Here is a 23,655-nt window from a genome sequence, read left to right on the forward strand (position 1 = left end):
AAACTCATTGGTCAGATCTAATTCATAGGTGAATAAGATGAAGAATCACATCTATGAGATTTGTAGGATTTCAACTTGTTGTCAGAAAACGCCTTTTAGAGCCGTAATGTTTTTGTGATGTGGTGTGATGTGATGTGGGTTGAATGTGTGAGTGAGTTGAATGTCATTTGCCATCACTTTTCATCACAGAGAATTCTGTTAAAATACTGTATGAACCAAACCTAACATGGAAAGTATCAGTAATTTAATTACAGTCATGAGTAGAAATAAACACAAATATGATACAAAACATCCATTCTTGCTTTATAGAAACATGTCCTCAAAGTAGTCATCAAACTCCTCCTCCCTGAAAAAGAAGGAAAAAAAGACAGAAACATCAGCTACAACCCCAGCAACAATGCCGATTACTCTTTCAACCCCATTCAACACAGACGTAATTTCAACAAATTACCTATTTTTAACAATGTTGTTAATGTTTGTTAGTTGTTACTCTGAAACGTTGTATTTGGACCACTCTGTATGGTGAGAGTGTTGAGCTGTGCAAAGGTGAGAGTGTTACCTGGACTTCTGTTCGGTTTCTGGGGCGGGGCCCTTCCAGTGGTCCGACTCCGACGGTCCCTCCTCTGCCTGCTCCTCTCTGTTGTCAGTTTCTGTGTGTGTGTGTGTGTGTGTGTGTGTGTGTGTGTGTGTGTGAGAGAGAGAGAGTGGGTGTGAGTGGGCATTAAGGTAAGAAGTCAAAATGGCTGCCATGGACAGTTCTCCATTGCGCTGTGATTGTTCTACAATTTTCTAGTCGTTATTGAAGCACAACAAAAAGATCTAAAAGATGTAGTCAAAATCTGAAGGCATGTTTCACAGACAACCAGAAACATGGTTATGGTATGCACATTGTGCAAAATACACTCTGTAGGAAACTGACGCTGACACATACACATATGTAGGAAATGCCAACAGAATAGCATATTGTTCAACTGTTGGAAACACACATTGTGGGATTCTGAATTAGAAACAACATGTACACACCTTTTTCGGAGACTTGGGAGTCATCTGATGATGATGATTCTGTGAATAGAAAAGTATTTGGTGTCTGCTTTTAAAATGACATTTAAACTCTTAGTAAAGACAATGAGCAGAGTAAATGAATAGACACAGTTGAGTCTCACAGACAAAGATGTGTCAGACAAAGATGGCTACATGTATAGAGGTATTTTACCCTGATTTCCATGCCTCATTCTGTGTGTGTGAGTGGATGTGTGCATTTGTGTGTGAGTGTGTGAGTGTGTGTGTGTGTGTGTGCGTGTGTGCGTGAGTGCAAGCGTGCATGCATGTGTGTGTGTATGTGTGTGTGTGCGTGTGTGTGTGCGAGTGCAAGTGTGCATGCATGTGTGTGTGTGTGTGTGTGTGTGTGTGTGTCTGTATCACCTCTGCGTCTCCTCTTGTGCTTTTTCTTGTGTTTCTTGTGCTTCTTCGAGTTCGACGACTTTGACCTCTTGACCCGTGGTGCGTCTGCGTCTGCGTCTCCCTCCCCGTCCGAGCGCTGCCTCTTCTTCCTCTTCGTCACTTCCTTCCTCCTGACACAGGAAATGACATCAGGATTTTTAAAAAATCACACATGCTCTAGAGCCCAATGCATTGGTCAGGCACAAACTATGACAAAATGAATCCCCGCAGAGAGACTCACTTGTGGTGATAGTTGAGCTTGAAGGAGCACTCTGGACACAAACCTGCCAAACAAGATGGACTACTTTTTTAAAGTACTTTTTGAAGTATATGTATCAATGATACTACCAGTAATCATTTAAAAAACAATCTTCCAGTAATTATAATGTGGTTCCAACATCAAACACCACACTATGTGTGATGGAAAAACAATACTACATCCTACCAAAACATTTTTATTTTACCAACTGCAAAATATGCTGTTATAAATGTGCAATTATTTAGGTATATTTATATTATAGAATATAGATTTTATGAAAAGCAAGATTTCATTTAAAGATTTAACATGAAAATGTGATACCCTATTCGCATAACATATCTGGATGGAAACATAATGTGTGTGTGTCCAGTTGTCTAATCAGAGACTCCCCAAAGTACTCACGCAGTTTGACCAGAGCATTCCTCTTCTCGCCCACCTCCACGTAGGCGAAGTTCACCTCCCAGCTCTTCAGGCCCTCCTGCAACTCACAGCGCTTGTTGCCACACAGGAACTGACCTGCAAGGCATGATGGGTACCCATAAGTAAGTAAGTAAAGTAAGTAAAAAATGTATTTATAAAGCACATTTACACACAGCATAAGCTGACCTAAGTGCTGTACAGTGAAAGACTAAAAAGGACACAAAATAATACAAAGTATTACAAAGAACATTTGCTAAAACAGAGATAGTGAAATAATAACATTCAAGACATAAGCCCCCACAAATGTCAACTGAGAGCAGGGTGGGTGGGGAGTGTGTGTGTGTGTGGGGGGGGGGGTCATGTTATGAATACAGAGGACTGTTATCATGAAATATCGTTCAAATCTTCTTTGAAAGGTTATGGTGGACTGACCATATTAAATATTGATGTTTGCATTACAAATCAAGCATCAGTGTGCAATATGCTGTCTGGACAATGATACACACACAGACATACAAAGATTTTGCAGCAGCCAAAAGAAACACTACTTTTATTTTGTTTGATTGCTTATTCATTCTATGCATGTGAGTCAGTCATGGCCATTCTAAAGTGAGCGGTCACTACAACTATATTCTATGGCTCTGGTCCTCAGTCATGGCCATTCTAAAGTGAGTGGTCACTACAACTATATTCTATTCAGTCATGGCCATTCTAAAGTGAGCGGTCACTACAACTATATTCTATTCAGTCATGGCCATTCTAAAGTGAGTGGTCACTACAACTATATTCTACAGCTCTGGTGCTCAGCAGGCCCTTCACCTCAGCAGAGCAGCCAGGGTTTAACTCCTGCAAGCTTAATCAAGGAGAGATCTCCCAGATTGCATCAGGGAAAGTGCGTCACGACAGACAAACCACACCCCTATTCTCACCAGGGACAGACGGACCCGGGTGTTCAGCTTCACGTGAGGCTGTGTCAGTCAGGTGCATACAGTCCGCACACACACACACACACACACACATACACACACACACACATACACACACACACACACATACACACACACAAACTCAGCCTCTCTCTCACACACATACAACATACACACACACACAAACCAAGGACCATAGGGAGGTCATAGTGTTGTCATAATATTGTCTTAAACCTTTCAAAGCCCTAATGTATCTCCCTATTCTTCCTCTGTGTTAGACCATAGTCTCTACATGTGTGAGGCTCAGTGCGTTCCCATATGTGCACACACACACACACTCCGCTTACTTGACCAATACACTATAAACACTACGTGGCGTTATGTGTTGCACATTATAACAATGCCAGTGAACAATGCAAAATGCAGAGATATTGTTTACGGTGTTTGGCCGGGGGAAAGCCTTCTGTTAGGGGGGCCTAGCAAGGCGCTTAGCCTCTGATCAACCTCAGGAGCGTAGCGCTCACGGGGCAGGATTAGAACGCGCGGGCCAATTATCCGGTCTAAGTGCCGAGGCGCTGACGTCCTCAGCACCGGGATAGACTGGGATAGGAGAGGAGAGGATAGGGCAGGAGAGCCTGCTGAAAGGCGCTCGCGTGAGACGCGCTCAAGCTGTCAGGAGCACGGAAGACCGGGGGGGCCGAGCCGCGTGGGAGAGAGGGAGACTGCGTCAGAGAAAACCCCAAGCAGCTGGCATGGGGTGTGGGTATGTGTGTGTGTGTGGGGGGGTGTGTGCGTCAAGACCAAAACAGTAGTGTCCATCACATACACACACACACACATCAACAAATCAAAGATTAACTTGGAAGGAGTGGGAGAGAAAGTGACTGTCTGCGTCAGCAGGAAACCCCTCTGGCACACACATTGCTTCACTCTCTCTAACGCAGGATTTGTCGAGGTGGGTGCCGTGACGCATGCTCAGGGGTGCCCTGGAATACTCCAAGGCTTGATCATTTATTGACATATTATTTGCCATAATGTAAATTTCAGAATAGGTACAGATGCACTTTAGTTGAAGGCCTATTTTTTTCAAACGTTCTATTTGGAATTAAAGAGAGCGGTTCATTTGAATAAAACAAAAATGGGATACACCTCACCTTCTCATAGTAATGCTATGATACTAGACATACATAGAGTTATGGCTTTTTCAACATATCACAAGTTGAAATAAAATGGTATGGAAGTACAAATAATGCAAAAAAGAGGTTGAGAGTAAAAAGTGAAAAAAATAGGGGTCTCATGGCTGGAGAGATATATGTTTAGGGATGACACACAGACACAGACAGACACAGACACACAGACACACACACAGACACACACACACACACACACACACACACACACACACACACACACACACACACACACACACACACACACACACAGACACACACAGACACACAGACACACACACACACACACACACACACACACACACACACACACACACACATTCTGACTTCAAACTTTCCCGGAATCCCCACATTGAAAACACTTCAGTTAAAAAATGAAGCTAACAGCACGACAGGAAACAGTGCTGCTTACGTAGGAATGTGGTCTTCAGATGATGACACTTGGTTAGGAGCAATGTTGCCAGGCAATAATGTGACAGATTCATGTCCTTATTGGATGATCTCAACAAGTTGCCCACTGCTTATTTACATTCTTCAGTAAATCAGTGGGAAAGTGCCTGAACAGCATTGTTCAGTAACACTGCCTGGCAACATGCCTGGCCCAATATTTGCTCTGTCAATCACAACCTTTAGAAGGAGAGCCGGCAGTTACTCAAACTCATAAATCTCTGGGAAGCTCTACACGACAGTGGGCAAACACACAAAACACACACATATTGTTGAACAGGTGCTTATTCGCCCCTAGCATGTCCACGTCATATCAAGGAGACGCAAGGAAAACTTGTGGAAACAATAACAATCCATGGACAAGCAGTGACAACCTACACAAAAAAAATGTGCCGACACATATTCTGGTCCAATCCACTTGTCCTGGTTATTTCCAAGTTCAACACCTACAGTAACAGCACATAACAACACCTACAGTCGGAATTCAAGCTAGGAGAACCTCTCCCACCCCGACCTCGAGATCCAAGATGGCTGCCTTGTGGTAACATTCTATTCAGCACCTTCATCTTATTTGTGCATCATTAAAGCAGTCTTGAATTTTCTAATGTCCAACGTCTATCTTTAGATATGTTGGTGCAGTACTTACATGTGCTAACTTGCATGTGCTGTGTCATGCACTGTTATATCTAGTATTGTTAAAAAAGATTAAAGGGATACTTCACCGATTAGCATTAAGCTTTGTATCTTTAGAAAACCAGTCATGTTTTTGAATGGTCGTGCATCATTCCCTCTGTTTGCCTTGAGATGGGAGAAATACGGATTTCAGTGTTGGACTTCCTGCTTTCAATGATGTAAAAAACATCATTTTACATCATTGAAAGCAGGAAGTCCTATTCATTGGTTTCATTGAAATCCATATTTCTACCATCTCAAGGCAAACTGAGGCAATAATGCATGACCATTCAAAAACATGACTGGTTTTCTAAAGATACAAAGCTTAATGCTAATCGGTGAAGTGTCCCTTTAAGAACTGCTCTCGCTTTTATGGTTGCCAGTTTCTTATGAACTGGAATGCGGTTAACTGGTAAATGACGTCTGAGGAAACGAGCCTAACAGATGAGTCTGACCTCAACTGGACTTCAACTGGAATGCAGCCTGATGTCTTGTTTGTTTGTGCTGCTGTTTGCATTCAACTGCTTTTTGATGGGGAATGTAGCAATCTCAAGGGCAGAGAGGAAATACTGACTAAACGTAAACACAAACAGGGGTGCTGCTCACTGCTCAGGAAATCGCTTCCAGTAGTGTAGTAATGCCGTATTTCTCTCATCTTCAAGGCGTGTTCTATTGTGGTAAGATCGTCCCAAGAAGCGTCGTCCCAACTGTTCAATTCTGCCACTACATGCTGCTATTATGACTTGTGATGTGCTTGTAGCATGAATCATCATCACACACACACACTCTCTCTCTCTCTCTCACACACACACACACACACACACACACACACACACACACACACACACACACACACACACACACACACACACACACACACACACACACACACACACACACACAGAGAGAGAGAGAGAGAGCTTTTATGATACTACTGTGTTATCTGTAACACTAGCTTTGGCAAAATTGTGCTAACATGTTATGCTAATAAAGCTCATTTGAATTGAATTGGATTAAATTGAATTGAGAGAGAGAGAGAGACAGAGAGAGAGACAGAGAGACAGACAGAGAGGTGGAATTTCCTCATCTCATTATGGGCATTAAGAGAGGCCAGAGGAGAAGTGACCTTAAGGTGACGGGGAACAGGTGGAAAGAATCATCAACCATTTGTTGCACCTGTACGCCTCACTACCGTCCAGCACTGTTCTGTTCTGTTCTGTTCTGTTCTGTCCTGTTCTGTTCTGTTCTGTTCTCAGATTAAGGAGAGTATGATTTCGTTAGGTCAGCATGTGCAATGACCCAAGAGTGGCAGACATCATTCATCAAAGGACGCCGAATAGATTCAGTACATAATCTCACTTCACTTCCTACACACACCCTCACATACACACACACACACACACACACAGAGAGTGAGAGTGAGAGTGAGAGAGAGAGAGAGAGAGAGAGAGAGGGAAGGAAAGAACACCCTTATAAAAAAGAGAAATGAAAGCACAGCACAAAACGCATTCACAGATTAACAGTTCATTTCACACATTCATGAACCTGTGTGTGAGTGTGTGTATCTCATCTCTCTGTCTCTCTTTGTGTAATTACTTCCCTCTCACTTAATCTAGACCCACTTCCAAGGAGAGGGTGGTACTGCAAATAAAAATGCAGTAGTGGGATTAAGCTAATCTTCTGCAGTACATGGTCTAATTGGTCTTCCTGAAGCGCAAGAATAGCCCTCTGTGGTAACAGCACTTAATGGTCTCACTGAACTTGTGTCAGATAGCCACACTGGGAGTTGTTTTGACAGTGAGTGTGTCACTGACCGAATGGAAAGTGAAAAGTGATACACTGTCTAGACATTTCTGTCTAGTATTTATTACATGATTATTACATTAAAAAAATTCAATAAAAACACATTCTTATTAATTATGTGCCCCAACATTCTATCAAAATGAGTTAAAGTGATAGTAATGATGTAAATAATCAATCACAAAATCCCACAATCCTTGGGTCTGCTGAAACTCTTTTACCACCTTATGGTGACACCTGTGTTTATGATGAACAAATGTGCCATCTAGTGGTCATTCCAAGCAAGAGTCAAATTGATCAGTAAACACTGACTTTGAACTTAAATTCAGTTGCACACGTCATCTTTATCTACACAGTATCTACACAAATTTAATCTTATTAGGTTTGACTATAATATGAATCAATTAGAAAGCTTGCAAAAAAAAAACTCCTACCTTTTCCCGAGACGACTTCTTGTTCTGTGCGCCATCTGAACCCAAACTTGAAGGCGAAATTTGAGAGAAAAATAATATTTAGCACCATGATGAAAGAAAACAAAATAATGTTTTGTGAAACACATGTGACTAGGGGACATGCGGAGGAGCATACAGGAAAGTTTTCTCTGCAGGTCGAACCATTTCAAAAATAATACACTACAACACCATCTACTAAAGACTACTTGATACCTACCTTGTTCTCCTTGTATCTACTTAGGTCTGCAATACAGTACTCCTTGAAGAGCTTATCATAGTACTTCTTGGCCAGTTCTTTCTCCCTGCATAGCAACATGGTGTAAGAATAATATGTACGTGAGTTACATTTTTTACATCTTTTAACAGAGGTCTCTTTTATTAGACACAGAGCACAATTCTGGCAAAAAGTCGCTGATATTTGACAAAAAGGGGCCAGGTTGGAAAATGACGTAATTCAGCTTGAGTACACGCACCATGTCATGTCCTCCTCATCTTCGTCTCTCCACAGGAAGCGATGGTTCTCCCGTACCACATCGATGTCGGTCTTGTCTTTGTGCCTTGATTACATTACAATAAAGGAGGCAACTTGTAACCATAAAGCAATCGATGATAAAAAGAGGAAGACTGCTAAATTCAGAGACTGAGCCTATAATAACAATTATGTATTATAATCAAGCATTTGAGTTGGTTGAGTTATTCATGGTCATAAATGTTTTGACCACACATAATTGCCATTGTGCATATTTTCAGTAAAATGATAAGATACTGGCATTTGTTTCCAAGACAGCCCTTACATTAGAGGAATTATCCGTGACAAAGGTACTCACGTGGAACGTCTCAAGTCCTCCTTCTTCCCACCGTAGTACAAGATATAGTCACTGACAAACTTCTTGTGCCGGTCAAACTGAGAGCACATCGTTCAGGTCAACTTTACCAGAATAGTCACTGCCCTTCAGAATAGTCACAGCAAAATCAATACCTTTACAGTATTTCAGCAGAGCTAAATATAATAGCGTCCTCTAAAATACCAAAACATCATCATTTGTGGCAGTCTTGGCAGTAACTAAGAATTTTGTATTTTGCAAACTTGTTTGTGTGGTTTCTAGATTATTGTGCTGAGTGATCAGATCAATATTACCAGTAATTAATAGCTTCATTAGCATGAAAATGTTTACTTAATCACAAAAATATTCTTCACTGTATTTTGGCCCTGGCACAAATAACCAGATTCTACTGAAATGACCATGATAATTTCAGTATAATCATACCATCAACACATGGGGAAAGCGTGAACAAGTACAAGCCATTTAAAATCACTCTATCATTCTGACTGAATTATCAGAGCAGACTGACAGCTATAAATGGAGGTTATTTTAAGTAATACTTGTTTGTTATTTGAAGTAATACTTGTTTGTTATTTGAAGTAATACTTCAAATAATGTGTTTTCACATGTTAGCAATGGTTATCCCCACAGACACACGTGTAGCTGAAAAGCTTATATTTTGGTCATGACAAATGTGTTAAATAGGGGTACATAAAATGGAACAGACAATGAAGAAATAAATTAAACAAATTAAATATTTGTCTGTCTCTCTAAACACCAGTGAGGTTGCAGTGATCCTGCTTCATTCCTTTTTATTCATTCATTTGATTTGCGTTTGTGAAAGTGCAGTTAATCTACTGAAAGGATACAGCGTTCATTGATATTAGGTGATGTCTCCTGTTTTGGGCCTCCTCTCTGCACAGACAGAAGCACACACATATAGTACATCAGCCTTGACATGGTCCGCATAGAATACTGCACAGAGTGATATTAAAACAAACACAGGCAGATTGGTGAGTTAAGACAGACAGGTGTACACAGATGTTGATAGATAGATAGATAGATATATAGATAGATAGATAGATAGATAGATAGATAGATAGATAGACAGATAGACAGATAGATGAAAGGGAAAAAAGGGCGAGTGCATCAGTGGTCTACATTTCTCACCGGTCCCATTCCTGTGTAGCCAAGGTCCTGTGGGCCACCTTGCTGTGCTTTGCCTTCTGAAACGGTTTCTGCAGGAGCAGCTCCTCCTCACGTGAACTGCAATATGGGACAAACAAGGACAACAACAGAGTGACTCGACACAAATATTTCGAGGAACCTCAAAAACTTGAAATAAAACATGGGATGGTGAAAGTAAGTCCTTGAATTACCTTTTGACTCCATGACCCGATCCTGCCTGTCCTTCCTCATCACTGAAGTCAGAGTCGTACCCTCCACCACCATGGACCTACAGATTCAGAACCATAACCATTTTGTCCTACTCTATCAGTAAATATAAGACATAAAATATCAACATAAAATAGGGATTGCAAAAACGTAACTATTTGAAGGACTTTTCCAAATGTTCCAAAATGAGAAGCAGTTTGCCATCATCCATGCTGATTAATCTTTCTGGAGTTCACCCAACAAAGTGTTGTTGAGAGCTCATTGGCTCTGAGCAAAGGACCCCTTGCTAGTAGACCTCAGAAATGACCTACTGTGCTGTTCTCATCTTGCGCCATCAAGTGTAACAGCTGTGTGCACTCGCTCAGAGAGCTGGCTAAAGACAGCAACCAGCTGCAGTGCTGTCCTGTCTCTGTAGGTATCTGAGTGATGACTCAGGGCTCTAAACAGCCGCTTCAGCATGAGCCTAGAAATGCAACACCGGCTACGAAAAGGACGCACACGGCTCGCACCCCGCATTGAGCTGAAGGTCAGTACAGAACAGAAGGGCAGAGTGGAACAGCATCAGGCATAGCATCCCTTGGCTTTGCTTCGCTTCTCTCCCCCACGTGTCGTGTCGTGTCGTATAGGCCTACCACCTTAGTATGTCTGCCGCTAGTTATACTAAATGATAACAACTATATACATAGTTCATTCTCATGCATCACTCACTAGTCTAGTCATCAGCCAGACATTTACCGTTGTGTAGCCTACTTTCAATTGCACATCGGATGCACGATACAGTCCCATGATCAGTTCAACGAAATGCATGAAAATCGGAATATATGTATGGGCTACAGGACGATGTAATGAAGGTTAGGCATATAGTGCGACAGTTAAGTTGGCCTTATGGAAGGAAGGAACGAAGGGCTAACAGGCTAACAGTACAGGCTACCATAACAGTAGGCTATGGTAATCTGGTTCGGCTACCTGCCTACAGTTGGAATGCCTGTGCAGGCTGGTGACGCTATTTGCTCTATGAACAAACTCAGTACGAGATCATGCCATGCCATACTATTTGTTACGGATACCATAGACTACAATGAAGAAATCTTCACCTTCACAAGATCCAATCCTCTGTGCTCCATGTTTCATATGATGTTTACATGTAAGAATGTCGCTCGCGGATGACGTACAGTAATGGGCGGAGACAGCTGTGACAAAGATGGGGTTAACTCCACCTCCTCGACTAGAATTAAATAATAGCCATACATTATACAAAGACGCGAATGTCTTCTAGGTTTTTTTTTTTTTTTTTTTTAAATACGTCGGTGATATATTAGAAACTAAAACCCAGTTGCACAACTACAGCTATTTGTGTTATAAACCATTTTGTGTTGCACATTTTGTCCAGTTGCATAGTTCCAGTTTTGCCAACGGGGAACAACTGATCTTTTATACGATAAATAATGTAACTGAGTCTATTTGGGAGGAGGGGTTAGTGAGGGTGAAACTTTTCCAGGCCTTTGAACAAAACTACACTGTATTCAGAAATGATTGAGAGAAAGATCCCCCATTGAACACGAGACAGATTCCGCTTTTAACTCCATAAGGGTTCTGGGGAAGGATGGGTGGGGGCTTGGAGAGACCTCTCACTGCCCTGCCAAAATAATGGTGATCTTTGTTATAGCTGAGTGCAGACAGGGAGACTGAGATTTTTTATTTCCTTCATACGCCCTTTTTTTAAAAATCATATCGTTTTGTACCTCTGCATTCAAGTTTAACCACAGGTAATTATTTGGTCAAAATAGGCTATGTTATTTAGCCTATTTGACAATAGACTGATGCTACAATAGGCTACAATAAAGGCATATACTTAGCCTAAGTAGCCTATCTCTTCTATAAATAGACTATGTTTTATCATATTGTGTGTGACTTCTGCTGGCTTTCATCAATTCAGGGGTGCGCAGGTGCACTGTTCCTTGTATACATAGGCTCATGAATATTCCTAGAATTATTCATGGCTTTCTTTGCGACGTATCTACATAAATAAAACTGCATGGACAAAAGACCATACTCAATTGGCAGTCGTTCCTCTGAAAGGATTTTACAACACTCGCAACCTCATCGTCTCATCATCCGTGCAGACGTCACAGACTACCCAAGGATAGCGATTCTTGGACAGCTAGGGTTTATTTCGGTATTGGGATCGGGAAGGATTTTTTTACGCGTAGACTTTGGTTTTCGCTGTTTGCTTTTCGTTAGGCCTACGTTAAATTGGTCTTGATGGGGTTTTAATTTCAGAAATTGGCACTGGCTGTGGTTAACTGCTGATTGTCGTCTCTTTCATGATATTTTCATCCTATTCAGTGATCGCCATGCTGCGTCTCGCAGAACGAATCGCTTGGATGACTGCCTAGCCATCACGACTCGCAGCCTCCTCAGTTGCATTCATCACACGGCGTCTGGAGTAAAAGAAAAAAACTCAGCCACTAATTCAAGAGACAGAAAAGGGGGATCTATAAAAACACTCTCCCACGGCGGACCCCAGGTTCATGCTCAGGAATATTCGATCCCAGCGGTTGTGACCAAAGCGTGGTTTGCTACAGAATGGGATACACAAACAAAACCGTGAGAGGCTGCGCTCTCCTGCTGTGGATCGGTACTCTGCTGCTTCTGACGGAGGGCAGGAGACCGAAGCAGCCCAAATGCCCCGCATCTTGCACATGCACCAAAGATAATGCCTTATGTGAAAACATACGATCGGTTCCCCACAGTTTCCCACCTGACGTGGTGTCACTGTAAGTGATATCTCTTATTTGTTTATTAGCAGACTGTCTAGTCCTTTATGTTTCTCTAATTTTCCTATGCTTTGTCTCACATGAAGCCTGTTAATTATTGTTCACGGGCCTATCATCTTAACTATCCAGTGCCATGTTTCTTTCGATTTCAATTACAGATCTTTTGTGAAATCGGGATTCACAGAGATTGCTGGGGGAAGCTTCTTGCACACGCCTGCTTTACAGCTCCTGTGAGTTTCGTTCTTTGTCATCTTCATTTATGGCCATCTCATAATAGCGCTTTGATCGCCGTACTTTACAGGGTGAAAGGTTTGCGCCGATTAAACGCACCCTGTTTTTCTCCAGGGGAGCACAATAAGGCTATTGGCCCGGAGCTCCTCTGCCTGTCTACGCACAAAGGCCCTTCAAATCGGCGTGAAAAGTATGCAATACACTTACCCACTGGGATACATGGCCTTGTCCATTACAAGCTTCGGACAGAACACACCACACATTAAGAGAGTTTTCAAGTGACTGGATTCGAAAACATGAAATGAAAGTGGTTGTGTATAAACAGATCTGTAGCATATAACTCGCCATATTTTACAGCCTGAGGCAGAGAGTTTTCCCCTCCATTAACACCCGAGCCTTGCAGCTCATAGCAACATTGCTCATCTTGGCACTATTTCCACATTGTTGTAGACATGCACAAATAAGGTACAGACTTGTTGAGCTAAAATCACTGGCGCTCCAAGAAAACTTCACATGCCCACTCATGACTTGATAATCATTTGACATAATTCAATCCTGAGAGTGACCGAAGATTCTTTGCTCCAGGCTCTTGGAAGAATGATATCTTTGTTGTGTTTCTGTTTTCACAGACAGAAAAGTTTGAGTGATGGTTTTAAGGTGCATACTTGATCATAATTTTTTAATTGTCTTTTTTGCAGCTTATTCACAGCCAACACATTTGACTCAATTGATGAAGATGCATTCCTGGGATTGCCTCATCTTGAATACTTGTTAGTTGTCATCACTTCTTAATAACAATTCACTATTGTCTATGGTCAAATTCGGTGAATGTTTGTTTTTGTTTGTATGATATTATTGTCTCATTATTGTAGGTTCATTGAAAACAACAAAATTGATTCAATATCGCCTTTTGCATTCCGTGGACTGAAGTCGTTAACACACCTGTAAGTGCTCAAATATTTACATTGGTATATAGCAAGACTTTAAAGATACACATAGGGGATACCGTAACCTTTGTTGTCAAAGTGATAGTTGTTGTATTTTCTCTCCTCTTGTCATGTTATCATCTGAGGGTGTTTGCCTTTATTTGTTTATACCTTATTGCATCCATAGTAACGACCTCTTAAATCACCATTTATATTATATTATCAGCTTGAAAAAATGTTGCTCACTTAAAAGTGCTTCTGGCAGGAACTGTAACGAAGACCATTAGAAACGTGGGTAGTAAAACATTCTGAACTTTTCAGCTATTCAAAACAATCAAGATATTGTTTGACATGACAGCACCTGTGATAAATTGTGTTCCGTCTTATTCATGCTAGACATGAGAGAGCATCTGTCAGTTGGAATGCATGAGGTGTATTTATCAGTGCCAGACAAATATGTGTTCTCAGCAATCAGGACACAGATTGTTATGGGTTTCATCTCATTCTGTCTGGTTTATGCAGGAGCCTTGCCTTCAATAACCTAGAGTCACTGCCGAAAGATGTGTTCAAGGGTATGGATGCCTTAACAAAAGTGTGAGTAGCTCTGATATTGTATTGAAATGACTTCTAAAAGCAGTGAAGAAACACAAAGTCATGTAACTGGTTTATGTTGACAAATCTTTCATTAAAAAATGACTACCACAGAAAATAGTGAAGGCTTATATTATACTATATTATATTATATTATATTAGGCTGCATATTTTACTTCTAAACATGCTGGTTTCCGGTGCTGCCTTATGCCTTTATTTTGATGCAAAACATACCTGTTTGATAGAAAGTCACTGTTCACTGTCTGTTATTTATGATAATGTGTAACACAGGGACCTGAGAGGAAACCTGTTTCACTGTGAGTGCAAGCTCAAATGGCTGGTGGAGTGGATGCACAGCACAAATGCCACAGTGGATCAGATCTTCTGCGCAGGGCCTCCCCTCTACAAAGAGAAAAAGATCAATGACCTCGTACCCCAGTCATTTGACTGTATCACAGCAGGTAAGCAATGCTGCTGCTACTGCAGCACTACACTGATGTGCCACGAGTCATAACAAACTACTGAGTATTATGTAATACATTTTATATAAACAGCCCTGGAGAATGAAAAAGATCGCTAGTACAATGAACAGAAACGTTTGTTTGTATTCACACATGTCTTCTCATATATTGATATGTTGCATATTGATAGTGCATTATACAAAAGGTCCCTCTTGACCCTCTTGTCTAAAAATGACATGCAAAAACATGTTTTATTTCATCCCCAGTGGTACACACTAAAACTAGTTCACTCTTGCCTGTGTTTGTTTTCAGAGTTTGCCTCGCACCAGGCTCTTAGATTTGAATCCATTTCCGTGGAGGCCTTCATGTTTGGAAATGATCAATATGTTGTGTTTGCTCAACCCTTCACTGGAACATGCAGTTTCCTGGAATGGGACCATGTAGAAATGTTCTTCCGGACATATGACAGCATTGAGAGTAAGTGTTTACTTTCTGGGGGAAGATGAAGGCTTTGTTGTGTCACCGTTTTTCACCACTAGATGGCGATGTGCTTTGTTGTCATGGAATCGGAAATCAGAATGTGAGAAGTTACTAGACTGGTTAATAGCTGAGTGAAACTTAGTAGCAGTATGACTTTCTCACAGTTATCTGTCTGCTATTTTTCTCTCTGTCTGTTTCTTGTGCAAAAGTATTCGATAAACTTGGTAATTTGGTCTTAGCCAGTTTGCAACTGGGATATTTAGTAGATTAGCCTATGAGAAACAGGCCTATGGATGGAAATATCTAAGTGTGTTGGTCCGAACATAAACACTTCTTTCAGTTTTTCAATATTTATCTTTGATTCAAACCAGCATGTTCCCTTTTTTCCCCACGCAGGCACATCCACAGTTGTGTGCAAACCCTTAGTTATCGACAACCAGCTCTTCATCATCGTGGCCCAGCTGTTTGGCGGTTCCCACATCTACAAGCGAGACGTCTCAGCCAACAAGTTCATTAAGATCCAGGACATCGACATCCTGAAGATCCGCAAGCCCAATGACATCGAGACCTTCCGCATCGACGGCGAGTCCTTCTTCGTGATTGCCGACAGCTCCAAGGCCGGCTCCACCACTGTCTACAAGTGGAACGGCAACGGCTTCTACTCCCACCAGTCACTCCACCCGTGGTACCGTGACACCGACGTAGAGTACCTGGACATCGTGAGCAAACCGCATCTGATCCTCTCCAGCAGTTCCCAGCGGCCCGTCATCTACCAGTGGAACAAGGGCCTGAAGCAGTTTGACCGACGCACCGACATCCCGGAGATGGAGGACGTATACGCTGTGAAGCACTTCCATGTCAAGAGCGACCTCTACATCTGCCTAACGCGTTTCATTGGCGACTCCAAGGTCATGCGCTGGGATGGCAACATGTTTGTGGAGCTGCAGACCATGCCTTCTCGAGGCTCCATGGTCTTCCAGCCCGTGGTCATCGGCAGCTGGCAGTACGCCATCCTGGGCAGCGACTACTCCCTCACACAGGTCTACCAGTGGGACTCTAAGAAGGGCCAGTTTGTCCACTTCCAGGAGCTGAACATCCAGGCCCCCCGGGCCTTTGCCTTGGTGTCCATTGACAACAAGGAGTTCCTGTTGGCGTCCAGCTTTAAAGGGAAAAGCCAGATTTATGAGCATCTGATCATAGATCTGAGTAACTGATGTTGGGGGTGTCGACTCACAAGACAGGCTATGAGCAGAAGTGGAGGACAAAATGCAGTAACCGACAAATACTGACAGAGACAGACTAAGTGCATGATATAGCCCGCGCTAATAAAAAAAAACAGCCCCCCTCAGATGAATGCCTTGCTAGAAACATCCTTTGTATCCTTCTCTGTTGTCACCAACCGTTCTGCACTTTTCACTTTTCCTCTTTTCTCTCCTTTAAACAAAAGCCATTGTCTGTGTATTCTCTAAAATTACGAGCTCCCCAAACATGTGCTAGAATTGTTTACTGAGGATTTAAATAAAGAAACAAAACGTTTAAATCTTTTCATTAACCCTTAACTTAAAATCAATTGCCAAATAAAATGTTTACAGTTTTTACAATGAATAAAGTAATTTATAGCAACCACTTTTGTATGACATCAAGGGACCATTTTAGAAGAGAAAAACACAATATGTGATGTTACATTTTAAAAAGCCTTTTAAATACATAACCCTTGAAAAGCAATAGCTTACATAACAGAAATGTAATTTAGTAATTGTGTTCTCAGAACTAGCCACGTGTGAGGGTTTTAATTTGTGATCTTGTTTGTTTGTAAATTGTGCATAGCGCTAATAAACTTCTTCAGTAAAATCACAATAGCAGTTCTTCTCTCTCTACGCAATGTAGGATAGACCACGTAATGAAAAGGTTGCATTATGATTACGTGATTCGTGTTATTCTAAGAAACCCAATCTTGATCCATTGCGTCATGTGGAGTTGGCTAAAATCTCAAAAACGTTATCATTCTTGCAGTTGTACATATATGTCATATTATAATCAAGTGATACTACATTAACTTCACATGTTAACGTTACAGTTAAATCATCAGAAGATGACTTCAGTGCTGTAATGAAAAGAGGAAAAGTCGTGAAAGGACTTAATGGACTAGGCTGTTGACGGCTGAATAAGAAGGGGGAAACACTTCGTGAAACGTTATAGTCGTCCAAACTCACGACACTGTTGGACTGTCGCTCACGCTGTTGCTTAGCGGCGCTCTCCCCCTTGCGGTTGTTTCACACCTGCTTGCCAGTCACGTCCAAGGTTAATTATTTAACTTCAGGCATTATTCCTCAGGGACCAAAGGAGGTGAGGCATTTGACCGCGGTATGCTCACCTGTTGCATCTTAAAATGGGCGACTACAGAGGCAGTAACGGTTCGGTAACGAGTCATGATGGCAGAGTTTTATCCATTGTCCCGAGTAGAGAGGGGGACATTCGTGTTGTATTTCAGAAAGTTGACGGCGACGCAAGCGACGAAGATGAACATTTTACAAACAGATTACACCCTCCAAATCAAATCCAGAATAACGACAGGGATGGAGATGACAGCGAGATGGCCACGGACAGACGGAGCGTGAATGGCAGTCCTCCGAAACGAGGATGTCCGCTTCTATGTTGCGGGAAAGACGACGTTGATAATACCGGTGGCAGCGGAAACCCCGATCGTAAAGGTACAGCTGCTTGCCTAATATTGACTATCGTTGGTTAATTCAGTGTTCCCCGGCTGATCACAGCAACGTATGCTCTTACATCATTCTCAAAGCATGGTTGTACATTCGGGTTACATTTGTCAATGGCGATTAAATGACTAAATTAACAACTTACAGTATCACTGATGGTTTCCTGTTGAAGATAGCGGCCGCTACTGCTCCTTGCCCTCAAAAATGTGTTATCAAGGTGGAGTTTGGATCTGGTGACCCCACTTGTTGCTTATGTTACACGTTATGTAAAAGGTACAATCGCTAATAAAATGTGTACTATTAGGACGATTGATCACCATTGCAGACAACAGAGGCTATCTGAGTAGCGTCAGCTATAAATTAACTCAATCAACTGGATCTTCTGAGCTATATAAACGAACTTGACCTCCAGGGATGACAGTGCATTTTTCACCATGTACCCTAGAGAGAGAGAGAGAGACAAGACATTGGAAACTGCCCAAATAAACAAACGTATTTTGCCTTGAAAGATATGTTTGAATGTACGCACATTATCTTAATGTACTGTGGACATAACCAAAATATTTCACTGTGAACTTTAAACATGGCTTGTTAGCTCAGGTTACAGACCTACTAAGTCTTGATTGATGGAAATGTGTTGTGTTCCAGGGCTCATGTTGAATGTGCTCAGTCCTGTTCCTAGTGGGGTAAAAATGGTCACTTTGTCTCTCTGGGCATGGACATGACCTGAATGGGCATATTGTGCGAAAAGGCCAACTCACCTGCAGGTAGTAACTCTGTGTAGTCTTGATGTACATTGAAGCAGGCCATTAAGCCATTTCATCTTTATTGTTTTATTAACGGGGGCAGCCCAACATAAAATCCATTACCCAATCACTGTTGTCATGTCATCGTGACTTTGCACCATCCTTCAATCAAACACAAAGGCAATGAAGAGGGTCTTTGTAAGGAAAAACACAAAAGTGGGTCTCTAACTTGAGTTATTCGATTGTTCTCATTAAAGCTACTTTTGCTTGATGTTTACAAAATAGGAAGAAAGTGGGTAGTGTAAAGTGTAAGTGCTAGCCATCACTATGAAGAGATGGTCCAATGTCCCAGAACTAGTTTTATTGTTATTGACTATTCACTGAGAGAAAGAAAATATGTGAGTGGGTGTGGAGGCAAAAGTCAAAGTTATGAACTGTCCTTTCTGTGCTCGTTTGTAGTGGAGGATAAGAAAGCCCCATGCCCAGGACTGGGCCTGTTCTATGCTCTGCTAGCCTCCATGTTCTTCTCCGTCGTGGCCCTCCTTGTCAAGAAGATCGAGGGAGTGCACGCTGTGGAGATCAGTGCCATTCGCTGCTTCTTCCAGATGGTGTTTGTCATACCACTGATGATCTACTACAAGTAAGACCAGATCTGAGTGCTCGATATTTGTTCTTTTTGTTCTCAAAATGTTAATCCGGCTCTAAAAATGACAAGTGAAAGTCAGTGGTAGAAGCATACTCCCACGGCTTTAATTTGACTCAATTTGTCTTCTGGTGGAATTTTGCCAACTTGAGATTCTGATACCATCCTTGCAACATTCTGGACTCTGTCCCTTAGCAATATCCTGGATTCAATTCAATTCAATTAAAAAAACTTTATTCATCCCCAAGGGGCAATTGAGAAGCACGCTGAGCAGTCCAGATCACAGTATGGTATCATTATCAAAAGTTGTAAAATTGTATACATTTGTATAAAATTATATAGATGTAGTGATTTGATTCAGTTCTCTGTCATTCACATTGTTCAGCTTCACAGAATGTTCAGCCTCTATGGGCTTTCAGGCTGTGAAGTTCTCAGGCAAGCCGAAGGACCCAAACTGTTTCCTTTTTTGTGGTCCCATGTGAGAAAGTTCCATGCTTTGAACTATTTTTGAAAATGTTCCTCAGCAGTTTGTATTATTGCAGTGCTTATTGCCCTGTAATTGAGAAGGGTGTACCACAACACCTACTCATTTGGTGTGCCCCAAGGGGTCATGGAGTGCAGGGCCTGCTTTAACTATTTAGTAGCGTTAGCATTGTAAGTACACATTAATGCAACATATTTAGGTATTAGGCTTTGAAGGATTTCAGCTCTGGGCTTGATGACATTGTTTTCCTTAATAGATAACTATTGAATTACTATTCAAATATTGCTTATTCAAGTAGATAGGCTCAGTACACAGTGAATAATATTCAGTTAGTGGACTTTGGCCTAACAGACTAAAGGTGACAGTAGATTTACCCCCCCCCCCCCGGGATAACCAGAAGCTGCATGCACCACCATCAGAAGATGTTTGTGTGAGGCCATACATGACCAGTTAGAGGAAGCGAGAAACAAAATAATACCCAACTGAGTTTCTCCCTGGAGGGTTGGACTGGCCAGCATTTCCCACAGCCTGCAGTTGCACCACAATGAGGATGAGTCAGTGGATCATAACATCTCTTTCCATATGCACTTCCTTTTGGAGGGCTGCCATTTGGGCATAAATATGAAGCCTAACAGGTTTTTAACTGCCAATTGTAGATAAACATCTCAGTACAGTGGAAGTTGGTACCCTACCCGTGGGTGTGACCAGCACAGTTGTTATTACTAGGCATCGGAAACATTTTAAAGCATTGTAGATTATTGTGAGGAAAGAGTAAACAGCTATACAAACAGATAGAAGTGTTTCAGTCCACAGGTCCCAATTGCAGATGAACATATTGCCACTGTGCTGAATATTGTCTGTGAATATTACCCATGAGTCTTGAGCTGTCGGTGTCCTTTTGTGTCGATTCTCAGCACGGGTTTCCTGGGTCCCCGGGACATGCGCATCTACCTGCTGCTGCGCGGCTTCCTGGGCTCCAGCGCCATGATCCTGCTCTTCTACGCCGTGCAGCAGATGCCCCTGGCCGACGCCACCGTCATCATGTTCAGCAACCCCGTCTTCACCGCCATCCTGGCCTGGATCTTCCTCAAGGAGCGCTGCACCATCTGGGACGTGGTCTTCACGGCGTTCACGCTCACCGGCGTGGTGCTCATCGCGCGGCCGCCCTTCCTGTTCGGCGAGCGCGTGGCCGGCCTGGAGGGCGACTACAACAACCACATCAAGGGCACGATCGCGGCCTTCGCAGGGGCGGTGGGCGCCGCCTGCACCATGGTGATCCTGCGCAAGATGGGCAAGAGCGTGCACTACTACTTGTCGGTGTGGTACTACGCCGTCATGGGGCTGGCCGAGTGCGTGGTGGCGCTCTTCGTGCTCGGCGAGTGGAGCTTGCCGACGTGCGGCGTCGACCGCTGGCTCATGATGCTCATCGCCGTGCTCGGCATAGCCGGCCAGACGTTCCTCATCAAGGCGCTACAGGTGGAGAAGGCCGGGCCGGTGGCGCTCATGCGGACAACAGACGTGCTGCTGGCCTTCATCTTCCAGTTCCTCTTCCTCAACCGCAAGCCCACCTGGTGGAGTCTAGGGGGCGCTCTGTGTGTGGTCAGCAGCACCAGTGGCGTGGCATTGAGGAAGTGGGTCAGCAGTGGCAGGAAGACCTGATGCCAACATTCTTTGGACACTTTTTACATCACAACTCCTGTGTCTCTCTGTTCCATTTGATTCTGCTACAGAAAAGATCACCAACACTTGTCTGAACCAAAGAGGCAATAGAGAGAAACTATACGTTACTGTTTACTGGTCTATAGAATAAATCAAATAGCCTACTCTGCTCTGCGCACATTTTAAAGTAAGCACTTTGTAGTCCTCAGTCAGTAATTTTACTCTAATATTTCAAACCAATCAGGTAATCCCTTACTGATATTTTTATATATGAAATGGGACCGCTTTTTAGTGAACTGTGTGATTGATTGAGACTTTGTTTTAAGAGAGAGAGAGAGCGAGAGAGAGAGAGATCTTGAATTACATCGTTTGCACTTTTCTTACCGTTTACTGTCTAGAGAAGATATTCAGGTCAGCTGCTCTGCTTGGTAATCAAACAGGAATAAGTTTGGTGCACACACCATCGTGGCCTTAGCTTCTTGGCAGCAATAAGAATCTGTTGCACTTAGCTTCTGCAAAGCTGGGTCTGTCTTCTCAACCAGTGCCAAGGTTTCTAAGCACAACTTTTAACATTGTATTATGTCCTTACTCTGTTCTGAAAACATTAGGGATATTTATTGTAGCTTATTTCATATTTTTACTGCTTTTTTGCCATCAGCATTATCATGTATTGAAAAATATAGAGCTTGAATTAATTTAGATAGCCAGGGCACAACATGTGCTGATGACAGAAATGAACTGAAACACCCCACTCCTTTTGGTGTGTCTAGGTTGGATGTGTGTCCTATTTCTGATTGGACATGGAAAACAGTGGTCACCTGTGATAGGTCAGTCAGTCAGCCAAGGTCAGTTCCGTTGGGGCATTGCTTTATACCTCAAAAACAAGATGAAAAAGTTGTACAGCACACTATTTATATGAGTCACAGGATCGAGTATTTATTGAGAGTAACATTGATTTGTCCAAAGTGATAAACAATACTTGGACCTGTGAATGTGTCATATGACTGTATATGAGTAACAGTGTTGAAGGTGCCGCTTCATTGGATCTTAGCATTGCTCTGATCTTTCTTGCTGACGTATGGTGAACCAATGACTCATTTTCATGTTGCCTTGAAGATCATGCTGTAACATTTTCAATCTCAAATCCATCCATCTACTACAGTATGTACATTCTTATTTATTTTCATTTTAATTAAAAAATGTCTGCAGTTAAATTTAAAGCTATTAGGCTATTAGTGGTCATTGTTGTGAGAAGAATGGGACGGAGGACGGGGGAAGGAGGACATTTCATTCTACCGAGAGAAGATAATATGACTGCGGCTATTTCAGGGATAAAATTACTATTTCAGAAACATCAAGCACAAATTGTCATTTTTCCCATTTTGGACAACGACACTCTACCTGCAGATGAACCAGTTCAGTCTTTTACCTTTGAAACATATCAAATGTGCACATCATTAAAATTCTTTAATACCTCTTCCCCGTAATCCTTAATCCGATAATCTCTAGGGTTTCCATAGAGCACAGAAGTCACATGGTGCCATCTCAGGGTTTCTTGCCTAAATCACATCTGCAGCCCAGCCCTCTGATTAGACTGCACTACAGATGGTTCTCACAGTTCGGTGAGCCTCTGTGGTTTATTTACAAAAGCGGCCTAATCTACTGGAGAAACAAAGTGGACATGGATGTTCTCAAACAAGCGCGATCTGGCTGAGGCAGCCTCAGCATGAGTGTGCAAAATGATAGCGTGGTTGTGCGTAACACACAGGAGAGCTGCCTGCAGGGAGCCTGGACCTCAGGGGCTCAGATTTAATTAAGCCACCCTGGCAACTCCCATTCAACCAAAACATTCCGCTGTCGGTGTGTGTGTGTAAGAGAGGGAGAGAGAGAAAGAAAGAGGGTGCGTTTTTGTGGAGGGGTGTTTTATTTTTTTCAGGTTACCAATGAAGTCAAATTTCTGAGTTCCATAATTCAACCATCTTGGCACTTCTATTGAGCCCAAAACAGTGTTTATTTGTGTGTGTTTGGATCTACATGTGTTTTCTTTTCCTTTTTCAGATTTCCATGGGGTGAAATTCTGAACTCCATAACACAATCTTGGTTCTATGCTCC

At 42.3% G+C, this 23,655-nt stretch overlaps 3 protein-coding genes and 1 long non-coding RNA gene across 8 annotated transcripts; 2 read left to right on the top strand and 2 right to left on the bottom strand.

The window, feature by feature from the left end:
• Nucleotides 1-227: 227 nt before the first annotated feature.
• fra10ac1 (FRA10A associated CGG repeat 1) lies at nt 228-13,200 on the bottom strand. 2 transcript variants are annotated; one of them, XM_062525507.1, is made up of 14 exons: nt 13,041-13,200; nt 9,810-9,886; nt 9,601-9,696; nt 9,300-9,345; nt 8,434-8,510; nt 8,080-8,163; nt 7,824-7,908; nt 7,589-7,634; nt 2,102-2,215; nt 1,682-1,724; nt 1,423-1,571; nt 1,024-1,062; nt 560-650; nt 228-346 (listed from the first exon to the last, which is right to left on the bottom strand). In XM_062525507.1, exons 1-14 carry the CDS (start codon nt 13,179-13,181, stop codon nt 304-306), a joined length of 1,131 nt encoding a protein of 376 aa, XP_062381491.1. In that variant the 5' UTR covers nt 13,182-13,200; the 3' UTR covers nt 228-303. The 2 variants fall into 2 exon arrangements, with proteins under 2 accessions (XP_062381491.1, XP_062381492.1); XM_062525508.1 differs by lacking the exon at nt 13,041-13,200 and adding an exon at nt 10,920-11,508.
• Nucleotides 10,322-17,213, top strand: lgi1b (leucine-rich, glioma inactivated 1b). 2 transcript variants are annotated; one of them, XM_062525503.1, is made up of 9 exons: nt 10,322-10,351; nt 12,172-12,602; nt 12,761-12,832; nt 13,532-13,603; nt 13,706-13,777; nt 14,282-14,353; nt 14,642-14,811; nt 15,124-15,288; nt 15,688-17,213. In XM_062525503.1, exons 2-9 carry the CDS (start codon nt 12,412-12,414, stop codon nt 16,503-16,505), a joined length of 1,632 nt encoding a protein of 543 aa, XP_062381487.1. In that variant the 5' UTR covers nt 10,322-10,351; nt 12,172-12,411; the 3' UTR covers nt 16,506-17,213. The 2 variants fall into 2 exon arrangements, with proteins under 2 accessions (XP_062381487.1, XP_062381486.1); XM_062525502.1 differs by lacking the exon at nt 10,322-10,351 and adding an exon at nt 11,519-11,591.
• Nucleotides 16,320-19,229, bottom strand: LOC134069551 (uncharacterized). The gene is made up of 4 exons (XR_009936841.1): nt 18,773-19,229; nt 18,621-18,689; nt 18,157-18,452; nt 16,320-16,450 (listed from the first exon to the last, which is right to left on the bottom strand). It is a non-coding gene; the product is annotated as an uncharacterized LOC134069551 (long non-coding RNA).
• On the top strand, nt 17,516-22,763 carry slc35g1 (solute carrier family 35 member G1). Of its 3 annotated transcripts, XM_062525506.1 has the most exons (4): nt 17,516-18,002; nt 18,660-18,778; nt 19,217-19,397; nt 20,799-22,763. In XM_062525506.1, the coding sequence occupies exons 2-4, from the start codon at nt 18,742-18,744 to the stop codon at nt 21,541-21,543; spliced, it is 963 nt and encodes a 320-aa protein (XP_062381490.1). In that variant the 5' UTR covers nt 17,516-18,002; nt 18,660-18,741; the 3' UTR covers nt 21,544-22,763. The 3 variants fall into 3 exon arrangements, with proteins under 3 accessions (XP_062381490.1, XP_062381488.1, XP_062381489.1); XM_062525504.1 differs by lacking the exon at nt 18,660-18,778 and having other exon boundaries at nt 17,519-18,002; XM_062525505.1 differs by lacking the exon at nt 17,516-18,002 and having other exon boundaries at nt 18,015-18,778.
• The last annotated feature ends 892 nt before the right edge of the window (nt 22,764-23,655 follow it).

Source organism: Sardina pilchardus, chromosome 22 (genome assembly GCF_963854185.1).
Source record: "Sardina pilchardus chromosome 22, fSarPil1.1, whole genome shotgun sequence".
Classification (NCBI taxonomy): Eukaryota; Metazoa; Chordata; class Actinopteri; order Clupeiformes; family Clupeidae; genus Sardina; species Sardina pilchardus.